Source organism: Pristiophorus japonicus, chromosome 13 (assembly GCF_044704955.1).
Source record: "Pristiophorus japonicus isolate sPriJap1 chromosome 13, sPriJap1.hap1, whole genome shotgun sequence".
NCBI classification, from domain to species: Eukaryota; Metazoa; Chordata; class Chondrichthyes; family Pristiophoridae; genus Pristiophorus; species Pristiophorus japonicus.
In genome coordinates, this window is record NC_091989.1 from 117,578,591 (window position 1) to 117,591,605 (window position 13,015).

The 13,015-nt window shown below is 45.4% G+C and overlaps 1 protein-coding gene across 8 annotated transcripts in view; it reads left to right on the forward strand.

Moving 5' to 3' along the window:
• plekhg4 (pleckstrin homology domain containing, family G (with RhoGef domain) member 4) overlaps nucleotides 1-13,015 on the forward strand; it is a 447,922-nt gene that overhangs the window by 274,893 nt on the left and 160,014 nt on the right. For all 8 annotated transcript variants that reach the window (XM_070897923.1, XM_070897924.1, XM_070897919.1 and 5 more), the window contains one exon: nucleotides 134-220. In XM_070897923.1, the coding sequence (XP_070754024.1) occupies nucleotides 134-220 (87 nt within the window). The remainder of the gene's footprint in view (nucleotides 1-133; nucleotides 221-13,015) is intronic.

The window sequence follows — 13,015 nt, forward strand, 5'->3', positions numbered from 1 at the left end:
AAAAAGATAGGCAATGATTGTTTATGTAAAATGCTTTCTAATAAAATACTCCCAAGTATTGTGATAAGCTGTAGAGTAAATATTAGCTAAGAGGTACAGTATTGCATTGACTACATTTCATATTTCTTTACAGGACACCATTCCTAACTCTATCCACACTGTTTTGCTGCTTGTTGAAAGGGACCTTACATTCAGATTTGAGAAACCATCTTCCATGCAGGTTTGTGTTCTATTTTAGAAAATGTCTATCCATAAGTACAACCTTTATCACCTAATTTGTTTTATACCTCAAAGTAAAATGTGTCCACAATGTATAACTTGATAGTAAGGTTGTCACGATGAATGTGCACTAGATTCACTCAACAATAGTTTGAATTCCAGCATTAGAGTAATGGAAGATACATGTATTTGGGCAACACATAGACAAAGTAGAATTATAAATCCTGTTAGATGAAGCTGGTAATCAATGAGTAGATGCTACGACTAGTACCATAAATGACACTGCAGCACTTTTTGCACTTTGTTTTTATATAAAGTACTTCCATATCACATTTAATTTGAGGCTTTGATATTAGCACTGCCCAATATCTGGCGCTATATCCCTTATTATTCTTAATATAATGGCTTAGATACAGAAACTCAATGCAAACTGTTTTAAGTTTGCAGCTGATAGTAAGTTGGGGTGGGGAGGCAGATTTACCAATGAAACAGCCAAGAAGCTAAGCAAAATCTGCAATTGGGTAAATCAGTGGTAGATAAATTCAGTAGATAAAGTGTATGGTACTACACATTGGTAGGAAAAATGGATCTCCTAAGTCCACAATGGATGGTGCAGACTAGCAAAAAGTCACAAAATGGTAGAGTCAGCACATAATGTCAAATTACTGGAGCAATTGTGAGAAAAGTAAACAGAATGCTTAATTTTCTTGCTAGGCCAGGTGAGTACAAGAAGATGTCATATTAAGCTGTACAACGCTCAAGTCAGACCAGACCTTGCATACTCTGATGAAACAGAAAATGCTGAAAACACTCAGGTCAGGCAGCATCTGTGGAGAGAGAAACATAGGTCCAAAAATTGTGGTCGGAGGCTTCCCACGGGTGGATGCTTCCGACCAAATTTTTAAAAATGAAAGTATCTGGTGGTCTCGGAGGAACGAACACTTGTGCTCCGAGGCCTCGATGCGCAGCCCAGCGCAGACACCCATGTATTCCAGGAACGTATTTGCATCCTGTGATCACGTGGGCGTGGACCACCAATCACAATGTAGTATTCTCATTCATAGAAATCCGAGCTCCCATTACTATCAATGAGAATACTACTAAAATCAAATAAAACACAAACATAAATAAAAAAAAACATCACTTTTTAAAATTAATAGAAATTGCATTAAATTAAATTTTTAGAGAAAAATGTTTTAATAGTGCTAAAAATAAACAATTTCATTGACCAGGTTTTTAATATAAAGAGAAAAAATAAATTTAATCAATAAAAACTCTTACGCTGGTCAAAAAGCAGGCCTTACTCCTGCTTTTACCAGGCATAAGAGTTTGAAGGACATTCGTTGGGCAAGAGTTGGGCAAATAGCCCAAATCTCTGCCCGCAAAGGCCCTTCTCCCGGGGATGCGTGTGATCTGTCAATTTTGACAGATTGCAAGTGCCGGGTTCAGGCGCATGTGCTTTACGCGCCTAAACCCGGAACTTGCGGGACTTTGGGCACATCATACACACTTGGAGATGCTGCAATTTCAGGGCCAATAAATTAATGTTTCAGGTTGATGACTGTTCTTTGGAACTCTCTTGCATACTATGTTCAATTTTGATCACCAAGACGAGGGAAACATTCAAACTATGAAAACGGTGAAGAGAAGAGCAACAAGGGTTATGGTATCAAAGGGTTAAGTTATGAGAAAAGACTGGGAAAACTGCAGTTCTTCAGCCCCAAAAGTGGAAATAATTATAGGCCCTTGTCTCAGTCCAAAAACTTTGAGCAAAATCACACCCATCTTTTCTGCAACTCTGTTTAAATCTCTCTGATCCGGTTTCTGCCCCTCAGCAGCAAAATGGCCCCAATCAAAGTCATCAACAACATTCTCTGTGACTTTAACCATGGTGGATTATCTCTTATTTTCTTTCTTGACCTCTGCAGCCTTTGACATGGTCAACCACACCATCTTTCTCCAACACCTCTCCTCTGTCAGATCAACCATGATCTTATTGATTGGCGGTGCAGGCTCGAGGGGCCAAAAGGCCTACTCCTGCTCCTGTTTCTTATGTTCTTATGTTGCCCAAGACCGATAGTTTGCAACCTCAGCATTCTATTCAATCCCAGAGCAATCTTGGCATCCTATTCAACTCCAAACTGAGCTTCCAACCCCTTACCCGCTCCATCACAAAAACCCTATTTTGACCTCCGTAACCTGCCTAAGCCCATCTACCACTGAAACCTTCATCCAGTCACTTCCATGCCCGACTTCCAGTGCTCTCCTGGCTAGCTTTCCATCCTACTTCGTAAACTGTAGTTTATCCAAAATGTTGCTGCCCATATCCTATGCCACACCAATTGCTGCTTGCCTGTCACCCTGACCTCGCTGACCTACACTAGCTTCTGCTCCCCCCAACACCTGAAATTTAAAATTCTCATCCTCATATTTAAATCCCTTCAAGTCCTTTCCCCTCCCTATCTCTCTAACTTCCGCCAGTCCTGCAACCACTCATTGCCTTCCACTCCTGAACTCTATCAATCAGATTGTAGGTGTGTATGATGATGTGGGCAGTTTTGTTTTTATTTGTTCATGGGATTTGCGCTCGCTGGCAAGGCCAGCATTTATTGCCCATCCTTAATTGCCCTTGAGAAGGTGGTGATGAGCCGCCACCTTGAACCGCTGCAGTCCATGTGATGAAGGTACTCCCACAGTGCTGATATAGAGGGAGTTCCAGGATTTTGACCCAGCAACGATGAAGAAATGATGATAAACTTACAAATCAGGATGGTGTGTAACTTGGAGGGGAACTTGCAGGTGATCCCATGCGTCTGCTGCCCCTGTCCTTTTCGGTGGTAGAGGTCGCGGTTTGGGAGGTGCTGCCAAAGAAGCCGTGGCGAGTTGTTGGAGCCAAGTGGTCCGGACGGAACCCAAACTGAGCACCGGTGAGCAGGTTATTGTTGAGTAAGTGCTGCTTGTTAGCACTGTCAACGACACCTTCCATCACTTTGCTAATGATTGAAAGTAGACTGATGGGGTGGTAATTGGCCGTATTGGATTTGTCCTGCTTTTTGTGGACAGGACATACCAGTTTTCCACATTGTCTGATAGATGCCAATGTTGTAGCTGTACGGGAACAGCTTGGTTAGAGGTGTGGCTAGTTGTGGTGTATAAGTCTTCAGCACAACAACTGGGATGTTGTGGGGGCCCATAGCCATTGCTGTATCCAGTGCTATGTTGTGGATTCATGCCCACCAGGAACTGATGAGACTGCCCATACTTATCTCATGTACAGTCAACACGGATAAATCCAGACTGATGAGATAAAAAATTGATGTCTTAGACTTAGAAGAACAATAATGATGATAAATGCACTGCACCACTCATTACTGCAGTTGCTTTTTGTTTTCTAATATCTCCTTACAATATTAAACCCCATTGACCACCGTTTACATTATCTGCAACTTATTACAGTTAAATATTGAGTAATACCCATATTTGGAAATCATATCGGTCTTTTTTCTGAGATTCCTGTGATAGTAATAAAATGCTTTTGTATTTACAGCAGATGATGTCATCTTAACTCTTCGATTAGATTATCCCTGTTGGATGGTACTTTCTATTTAATTAGCTAAATGCAGATAAAAAAAAATTCCCCTGCTTTGGCTTGGTCTGCTTAATACAGGAGACTTTGTTAAGAACTATTGAAGTGCTGGTCATAGGGCAGAGTGGTAGCTTGGTGTGTAAGAGCACCTGCTTCATGGATGCAAGTCATGCTCTGATTTCCCATGCAGCTAATTATCAGTCATGGGGAGTACTGAGCTAAGGCCAGGTAACTCCCCACAAAGATGGAAGAAGAGAAAATTGAAGAGAATCAACCAGGCTACAGAGCAACATTGATCAAGATATTTTAAGCAGATTAGCAACTGATTCTGTTGACCAGCAAATCATGTGTGGTAAAGATAATCCAGAAACGGGAAAGGAGAAAACAAGTATCTTAAAATGGTTGTCTCTTTGGTAACATACAAGTAGAACTTCCAGGATATTTCTTGTCGGTAGTTGGGATATGGAGCTTGGAATGTTCCATATATGTTACCGATTTGATGTTGATTTGTTTCATGGAAGTCTTGAATTTGTCTCTTGAGTATTCTGTTTACCCATTAGGGTGGGTGTGAGAATTGCTGAACATTTGTGGACAGGTTTCAAGCCAACAAGGCTGAGTTAAGAGAGCTTTATGCTTTCTGGATGGCAAACATTTGGGGGTTGGCTGCTGTTGTGGATGTTTCTGTTTTGGAGGTGCATGGTATGCAAGAACTTGCCAAGAAGTGTATGGGTCTCCGGGGAGAGCTGGCTAGTGGTCCCTTTTATGTCTGTGTGACTCCCTCCTTTTCTCTATGTTAAATCACTGTTTATTTATTTGCCTCTCTCCCACTGGTTTCTACTCTTACTATCTTCCTGGGACCAGAACTGGTGAAGATCAGGTGATAGCTGGAGGCAGAACCCAGTGCTGAGCAGCAGGAGGGAGTGAGTAGGACAGTATGCAGTGGCTGGGGCAGGATGTCGGATCTGAGTTGTGGTGTTCCAAGAATAAAGGGGAATGGGCAGGTGGAATAATGTCTGCTCGTACGGAAACATTATCTGTGCTGGTGATTTTGGTTGGAAAAGGAGATGATAAAGTCATTTAGAAAGCCACTGATTAATCAAAGAGTCGGCATGGATTTGTTAAGGGACGGTCGTGTCTGGCTAACTTGGTTGAATTTGTTGAGGTAACAAGAAGGGTCAACAACAACAACAAATTGTATTTATATAGCGCCTTTAACATAGTAAAACATCACAAAGCGCTTCACAGGAGCGTTATAAACAAAATTTGACACCGAGCCACTTAAGGAGCTAGCAGGGTAGATGACCAAAAGCTTGGTCAAAGAGGTAGTTTTTAAGGAACGTCTTAAAGGAGACTTGAGAGGAGCAGAGATTTAGGGAGGGAATTCAAGAGCTTAGGGCATTGGCAGCTGAAGGTACGGCCACCAATGGTTGAGCAGTTAAAATCAGGGATGCTGAAGAGATCAGAATTAGAGGAATGCAGGTATCTCTTGAGGGTCGAGGGGCTGGAGGAAATGACTGAGATAGGGACGGGCGAGGCCATGGAGGGATTTGAAAACAAGGATGAGAATTTTAAAATCGAGGCACTGCTTAACCGGAAGCCAGTATAGGTCAGCGAGCACAGGGGTAATGGGTGAACAGGACTTGTTGCGAGTTAGGACACGGGCAACAGAATTTTGGATGACCTCAAGTATACATAGCGTAGAACGTGAAAGGCCAGCCAGGAGTGCATTGGAATAGTCAAGTCTAGAGGTTACGAAGGCACGGATGAGGGTTTTGGCATGGATGAGGGCTTCAGCAACAGATGAGCTAAGGCAGGGGCAATGTTACCAAGGTGGAATTAGGCAATCTTAGTTATAGTGTGGATATGTGGTTGGAAGCTCATTTCAGGGTCAAATATGACATCAAGGTTGCGAACAATCTGGTTCAGTATCAGACAGAAGTTGGGAGAGCGATGGAATTGGTGGCTCAGGAATGGAGTCGATGGCGGGGACCGAAGATAATGGCTGGAATTTTCCTTACCTTGGCAGGTCCGGTGCGGCCGGAGTCCGTGGTGGGACCCGCCCCGCTGCTGGCTCCATCCCACTGTACAAAGTGAATTTACCTTAATGAGGGCTATTAAACCCGCCCAGCGCGTTACCCAGCCCAATTAGATGGAGCGGGTCTGGTGATGTCATTTATGACTCGTTTTAAGCTGGGATCCTTCAAGGTGCCCTGGCCATATTACATTTTAAGTTTAATCTAACATAGTGGGTGTTGAATCTTAATTGTACAATAATATAATAAAACTTATATATGAGTCACAAAGAAATATTTAAATAAAATTATCAAGTAATATGACTCCATTTACAAATACAATCAAACATAATTTTAAAGAAAACATTAATTGAGGTTATTGGTGCTTTTGTTACAAATCTATAGAATTTTGTATCAGTAACTGGTACAAATAAAAGATGTGTATGTATAGGTAAGACATAAAATTAAGCAGATTTTAAATGTAATTTTAAAAGGTTGGATTTATAATCTTTTGCAAGTTCAGCAGAAGAGCTGCGGAAACTCTGACAAATTGTATAGCTGGTGCTAACAATGTGTTTCTGGGATCCCTGCAGCTCTTCTGTTGAAGTTAACAATGGACAGTGAGAGAACCGCCACAGAAATTCACCCTAAAGTCTCAGACTTAAAAATTAAATTTATCATATTCAGGGACTGAAAGCAAATTGAACCGGTGGAATGAGTGATGAGAATGAATTGTTACGGTTGATGACTTGATTTAATGTGTAATTGGACAATCACAGTATACTGTGAGAAAAAACTGACCAGAAACAACACAAATGTATTTAAATGGTATGTCTTTTTTTTATAGTGCAGATTAATTCACTGCAATTACTCTTTAGTTGGAAGACAACAGCTGAGAGTGGCCAAGGAAAAATTAACATTTACCAGTCATCAAATAGAACAGAATCTTTATTAATCTGTTCACCAATGTAATCAACATGTTTTTATTTTGGTTTGCTTTCTATGCTGTCTAGTCATCAGCTGATGCAATAGCCACAGAACTCACGCCTTAGTTGACAGGTGTGATTCCCAAGCTGCATGAAACCTGTGGCCATATAGGGAAATTTAAAAACTAGGGGGGAAAAGGCTCTTAAGTGCATGTAAAGCACCTCTTAATGATTTCAATAGAGTCGCCCGCCGCTGTAGGTCTGGTTGACTCTACATTGACAGTGAGAAAGGTACGTGGGAGCGAGTTGACAGCGGATTCCCGACAGGTTATCAAAAAACAATTTTCCCATCCGACCCGCCACCAACCTCGCCTGCTATCACCAGGGAAAATTCAGCCCAATGGCTTCAGTCTTCCCAGTATTTAGTGGGAGGAAATTTCTGCTCATCCACTCCTGGATGTGGGACAAGCAGTCTGACAGTTTAGAGACAGTGGAAGGGTCGAAAGAAGTGATCGAAAGTAGAGCTGTGTGTTGTCAATGTACATGTGGAAACTGCTGCTCTGTTTTTGGTTGTTGTCGCCAAGTGATATCTAGATAAGAAATAGGAGGAGGCTGTTGTGTTCCTAACACAGATGAGATTGCACACAGGGAGGTTAAAGTAACAGTGACCTCAGTCTTTATTAAGACAATCCAGAGTGAGGAACAGGCCTTCGGGGCTGGCTTATATACAGTGCTCCCAAGGAATGCTGGGATCCCTTGGGACTTCAGGGAATGAGCTCCCTGGTGGCGGAACATGGGAGTGCATGCTTTACAGATACACATCACTCCGCCCCCTCACCCCCCAAAGTCAAAGTGAAAACTATTTACAAGGTGAGGCGGTCGGGAGCCTTTCTTTCCCTGGTGGACCGCCTCGGTACAAATGTCTGTTCTGGTGTGTTGGCTGTGCCCTCGCTGGGTTGGCGTGTTGTTGGCCCTGCAGGGCTGCTGGGTGAGCCGACCTTTGCTGGGCTGTTGGGCGTGATGGGTTCGATTTCCTGGTCCGGGGTGGTGTCGTTGATCCTTTGGGTGTGTGTTGTGGGCTCGAAAAAGGTGGTGTCTGCTGTGGGTTGTTCAGGGCAGTCTGTGAACCGCAGCCTCGTTTGGTCCAGGTGCTTTCTGCAAATTTGTCCATTGTCTAGTTTGACTACAAACGCCCTACTCCCTTCTTTAGTTATCACTGTGCCCGCGATCAACTTGGGACCATGTCCATAGTTTAGCACATACACAGGGTCATTCAGATTAAATTCCTGTGACACAGTGGCGCGACCATTGTTTACATTTTGTTGCTGCCACCTGCTCTCTACCTGATCGTGCAGGTTGGGGTGAACCAGCGAGAGTCTGGTTTTAAGTGTCCTTTTCATGAGTAGCTCAACTGGGGGCACCCCTGTGAGCGAGTGGGGTCTCGTGCGGTAGCTGAGCAGTATTCGGGACAGGCGGATTTGGAGTGAGCCTTCTGTGACTCGTTTGAGGCTCTGTTTAATTGTTTGTACTGCCCGCTCTGCCTGCCCATTGGAGGCTGGTTTAAACGGGGCCGAGGTGATATGTTTGATCCCATTGCGGGTCATGAATTCTTTAAATTCGGCACTGGTGAAACATGGCCCGTTGTCACTGACCAGTATGTCAGGCAGGCTGTGGGTGGCAAACATGGCCCTCAGGCTTTCAATGGTAGCGGTGGCGGTGCTTCCCGACATTATTTCACATTCAATCCATTTTGAAAAAGCATCCACCACCACCAGGAACATTTTACCGAGAAACGGGCCCGCATAGTTGACATGGATCCTCGACCATGGTCTGGAGGGCCAGGACCACAAACTTAGTGGTGCCTCTCTGGGCGAGTTGCTCAACTGAGCACACACGCTGCATTGCCGTACACAGGACTTAAGTCAGAGTCGATACCGGGCCACCACACGTGGGATCTGGCTATCGCTTTCATCATTACTATATCCGGGTATGTGCTGTGGAGATCCGAGATGAATGTCTCCCTGCCCTTTTTGGGTAGCACTACGCGGTTACCTCACAACAGTCAGTCTGCCTGAATGGACAGCTCGTCCTTTCGCCACTGGAACGGCTTGATTAGCTCTTGCATTTCAACGGGGATGCTGGACCAGCTTCCATTCAGTACACAGTTTTTTATTAGGGACAGCAGAGGATCTTGGCTGGTCCAAGTCCTAATCTGGCGGGCCGTGACAGGTGATGTATCATTTTCAAAAGCTTCCATGACCATCAACAAGTCTGCGGGCTGCGCCATCATCAACAAGTTTGCAGGCTGCGCCATTTCCACCACAGTGGTGGGTAATGGTAGCCGACTGAGAGCATCCACATAGTTCCCGGTGCCTGGCCTGTGGCAGATGGTATAGTTATACACTGATAGCACGAGTGCCCACCTTTGTATGCGGGCTGAGGCATTAGTATTTATCCCCTTGTTTTCAGCGAGCAGGGATATGAGGGGCTTGTGATCGGTTTCCAGCTCAAATTTGAGGCCAAACAGGTACTGATGCATTTTCTTTACCCCGAACACACACGCTAATGCCTCTTTCTCAATCATGCTGTCGGCCCTCTCGGCCTTGGACAAGCTCCTGGAGACATAGGCGACAGGTTGCAACTTCCCGGCAACGTTAGCTTGTTGTAATACACACCCGACTCCGTACGACAACGCATCACATGCTAGCACAAGTCTTTTACACGGGTTATACAATACAAGCAGCTTGTTGGAGCATAAAATGTTTCTGGTTTTCTCAAAAGCAATTACTTGTTTTTTTCCCCATACCCAGTTCTCACCTTTACGCAATAACACATGTAGGGGCTCTAAGAGGGTGCATAACCCCGGTTGGAAGTTACCAAAATAGTTGAGGAGTCCCAGGAACGACCGCAGCTCCGTGACGTTCTGTGGCCTGGGCGTGTTCCTGATGGCCTCTGTCTTGGCGTCTGTGGGCCGAATGCCGTCCGCCGCAATCTTTCTCCTTAAAAACTCCACTTTTGTTGCCATGAAGATGCATTTTGACCTCTTCAGCAACAGCCCTACGCGATCCAGTCGCTGGAGGACCTCCTCCATGTTTTGTAGGTGCTCGACGGTGTCTCGACCCGTGACCAATATGTTGTTCTGAAAAACCACCGTGTGTGGTACCGACTTGAGTAGGGTCTCCATGTTTCTCTGGAAGATTGCTGCAGCCGACCGAATTCCAAACAGGCATCTGTTGCAGATGAACAGTCCCTTGTGCGTGTTGATGCAGGTGAGGCCCTTCAAAGACTCCTTCAGCTCCTGCGTCATGTAGGCCGAAGTCAGGTCGAGCTTGGTGAACGTCTTGCCTCCTGCCAGCGTCGCAAATAGGTCGTCTGCCTTAGGTAGCGGGAATTGGTCCTGTAGCGAGAAACGATTAAAAGTTACTTTATAATCGCCGCAAATTCTGACCGTGCCATCACTTTTGAGTACTGGAACAATTGGGCTGGCCCACTTGCTGAATTCCACTGGGGAGATGATGCCCTCACGTTGCAGCCTGTCCAGCTCGATTTCCACACTCTTCCTCATCATGTGAAGTACCGCTCGCGCCTTGTGGTGAATGGGTCGTGCCTCTGGGACCAAGTGGATCCGCACCTTCGCCCTGGAAAAGTTTCCAATGCCTGGCTCAAAAAGGGAAGGAAATTTGTTAAGAAGCTGGGTACATGAGGCCTCATCGACATGTGATAGCGCTCGGAAGTCATCGCAGTTCCAGCGGATTTTGCCCAGCCAGCTCCTTCCAAGCAGTGTGCGGCCATCGCCCGGGACAATCCAGAGTGGCAGTTCGTGCACCGTGCCCTCGTAGGTGACCTTGACCATGGCACTGCCCAGGACAGTGATAAGCTCTTTGGTGTACGTTCTCAGTTTTGTGTGGGTGGGGCTCAGGATTGGTCTGCGTGCCTTGTTGCACCAGTCTCTCAAACATCTTTTTACTCATGGTGGATTGGCTAGCGCCAGTGTCCAGTTCCATGGCTACGGGTAAGCCATTCAATTTTACATTTAGCATTATAGGTGGACATTTCGTCTCAAATGTGTGCACCCCGTGTACTTCAGCATCTACCTCCCCTCTCTGAGGCTCGAAATTGCTTTGATCCGCCATCTTCCTCTGCCACGTGGTGGTTAGCAGGTCTTGCAAAGCTTGCAGCTCATCTGCAAGCTCGTTGGAGGTGCCCCATTGTTCCACAGCTCTTGCAAACATGCCCTTTGAAGCGGCATGAATAGGCTGAATGGAAGCCTCCACAACGCCAACAAGGTGTGAATTGCCTTGCATTCATCCTTTGTTGCGGATTCTGAGTCATCTGGGTCACCTGAGGCCTGCTGGCAGTTGCATACTCTTAGTTTCTGCCCTGTACATTTCTGCTCGTAAACACAGTTCCAGTTAATTTATGAACATTGCTAGCACTTGTGTGCTGAGAGATTTGTTTGGTGTTATCACTGGTGGACATAAATGGCCTTGCTCAGGGTCGGTGTCTCTACAGTTAAAAGTTTTCGAAGGATGGTCTTATGGCCAATGCCCTGTATAAAAAAAGTCTCTGAGCATTTGCTCCAGGTAGCCATCAAACTCACATTGTCCTGCAAGTCGCCTTAACTCGGCGACGTAGCTCGCCACTTTCTGACCTTCAGATCGCTGGCACATGTAGAACCGATACCTCGCCATCAGCACGCTCTCCCTCGGGTTAAGCTGCTCCCGAACCAGTGTACACAACTCCTCATATGACTTATCTTTGGGTTTCAACAGAGCCAGATGATTCTTCATGAGGCTGTAGCTCGGTGCCCCGCAGACCGTGAGGAGGACCACTCTCTTTTTTGCAGCGCTTCCTTCTCCGTCCAGCTCATTGGCTACAACGTACTGGTCTAGCCGTTTGACATAGGCTTCCCAATCCTCACCCTCCGAGAACTTCTCCAGGATGCCCACAGTTTGTTGCATGTTTGCATTGGATTCGTATACTCGTCGCCAGTTGTTGTGTTCCTAACACAGATGAGACTGCACACAGGGAGGTTAAAGTAACAGTGACCTCAGTCTTTATTAAGAAACTCCAGAGTGAGGAACAGGCCTGAGGGGCCAGCTTATATTCAGTGCTCCCAAGGGATGCTGGGATCCCTTGGAACTTCAGAGGATGCGCTCCCTGGTGGGAGAACATGGGAGTGCATGCTTTACAGATACACAACATCGGCCAAGGATCGATCATTGGGGAATTCCAGAGGTAAAGATTTGGGGGCGGGAAGAGAATCCATTGCAGGTGATTATATATGATTAGATACATAAGAATGGAACCAGGCATGCGCAGTCCCACCCAACTGAATGACGGTGGAGAGGCTTTGGAGGAGGATGTTGTAGTCAACTGTGTCCAAGACTGCAGACTAGTCGAGAAGGATAGTTTACCATGGTCACAATTACATAGAAGGGGCGGAAACGTGATTGGAGGGATTGAAACATGGGAGTTCTGGGAAAGATGGGCATGGACTTGGGAGCCGACAACACATTCAAGGATTTTGAAGAGGAAAGGGAGGTTGGAGATGGGGCGGTAGTTTGCAAGGACGGACGGGTCAAGGATTGTTTTTTTTGGAAGAGAAGGGTGATGATGGCAGATTTGAAGGAGAGGGTGTCAGTACCTGAACAGTTAACAATATCGGCTAACACGGGAGCCAGAAAAGGAAGTTTGTCGATGAGGGTAGTGCATTTGATATAGTCTACATGGATTTTAGCAAGGCATTTGACAAAGTCCCACATGGCATACTAGTCTGAAAAGTAAAAGACCATAGGATTCAAGAGAAAGTGGCAAGTTGGATCCAAAATTGACTCGTGTGGCAGGAAGCAAAGGGTAATGGTCGATGGGTGTTTTTGCAACTTGAAGGCTGTTTCCAGTGGGATTCTGCAGGGCTCACTACTAGGTCCATTGCTTTTTTTGTGGTATATAGCAATGATTTAGACTTCAATGTTGGGGGCAAGATTAAGAAGTTTGCAGATGATACAAAAATTGGCCGTGTGGTTGATAGTGAGGAAGAAAGTTGTAGACGGCAGGAAGATATCAATAGACTTGTCAGGTGGGCAGAAAAATGGCAAATGGAATTCTATCTGGAGAGGTGTGAGTTAATGCATTTGGGGAGGGCTAACAATGCAAAGGAATGCACAATAAATGGTAGGCTACTGAGAAGTGTAGACGCAGAGGAACCTTGGCAGTGCATGCCTACAGATTCCTAAAGGTAGCAGGACAGGTAGATAAGGTGGTTAAGAAGG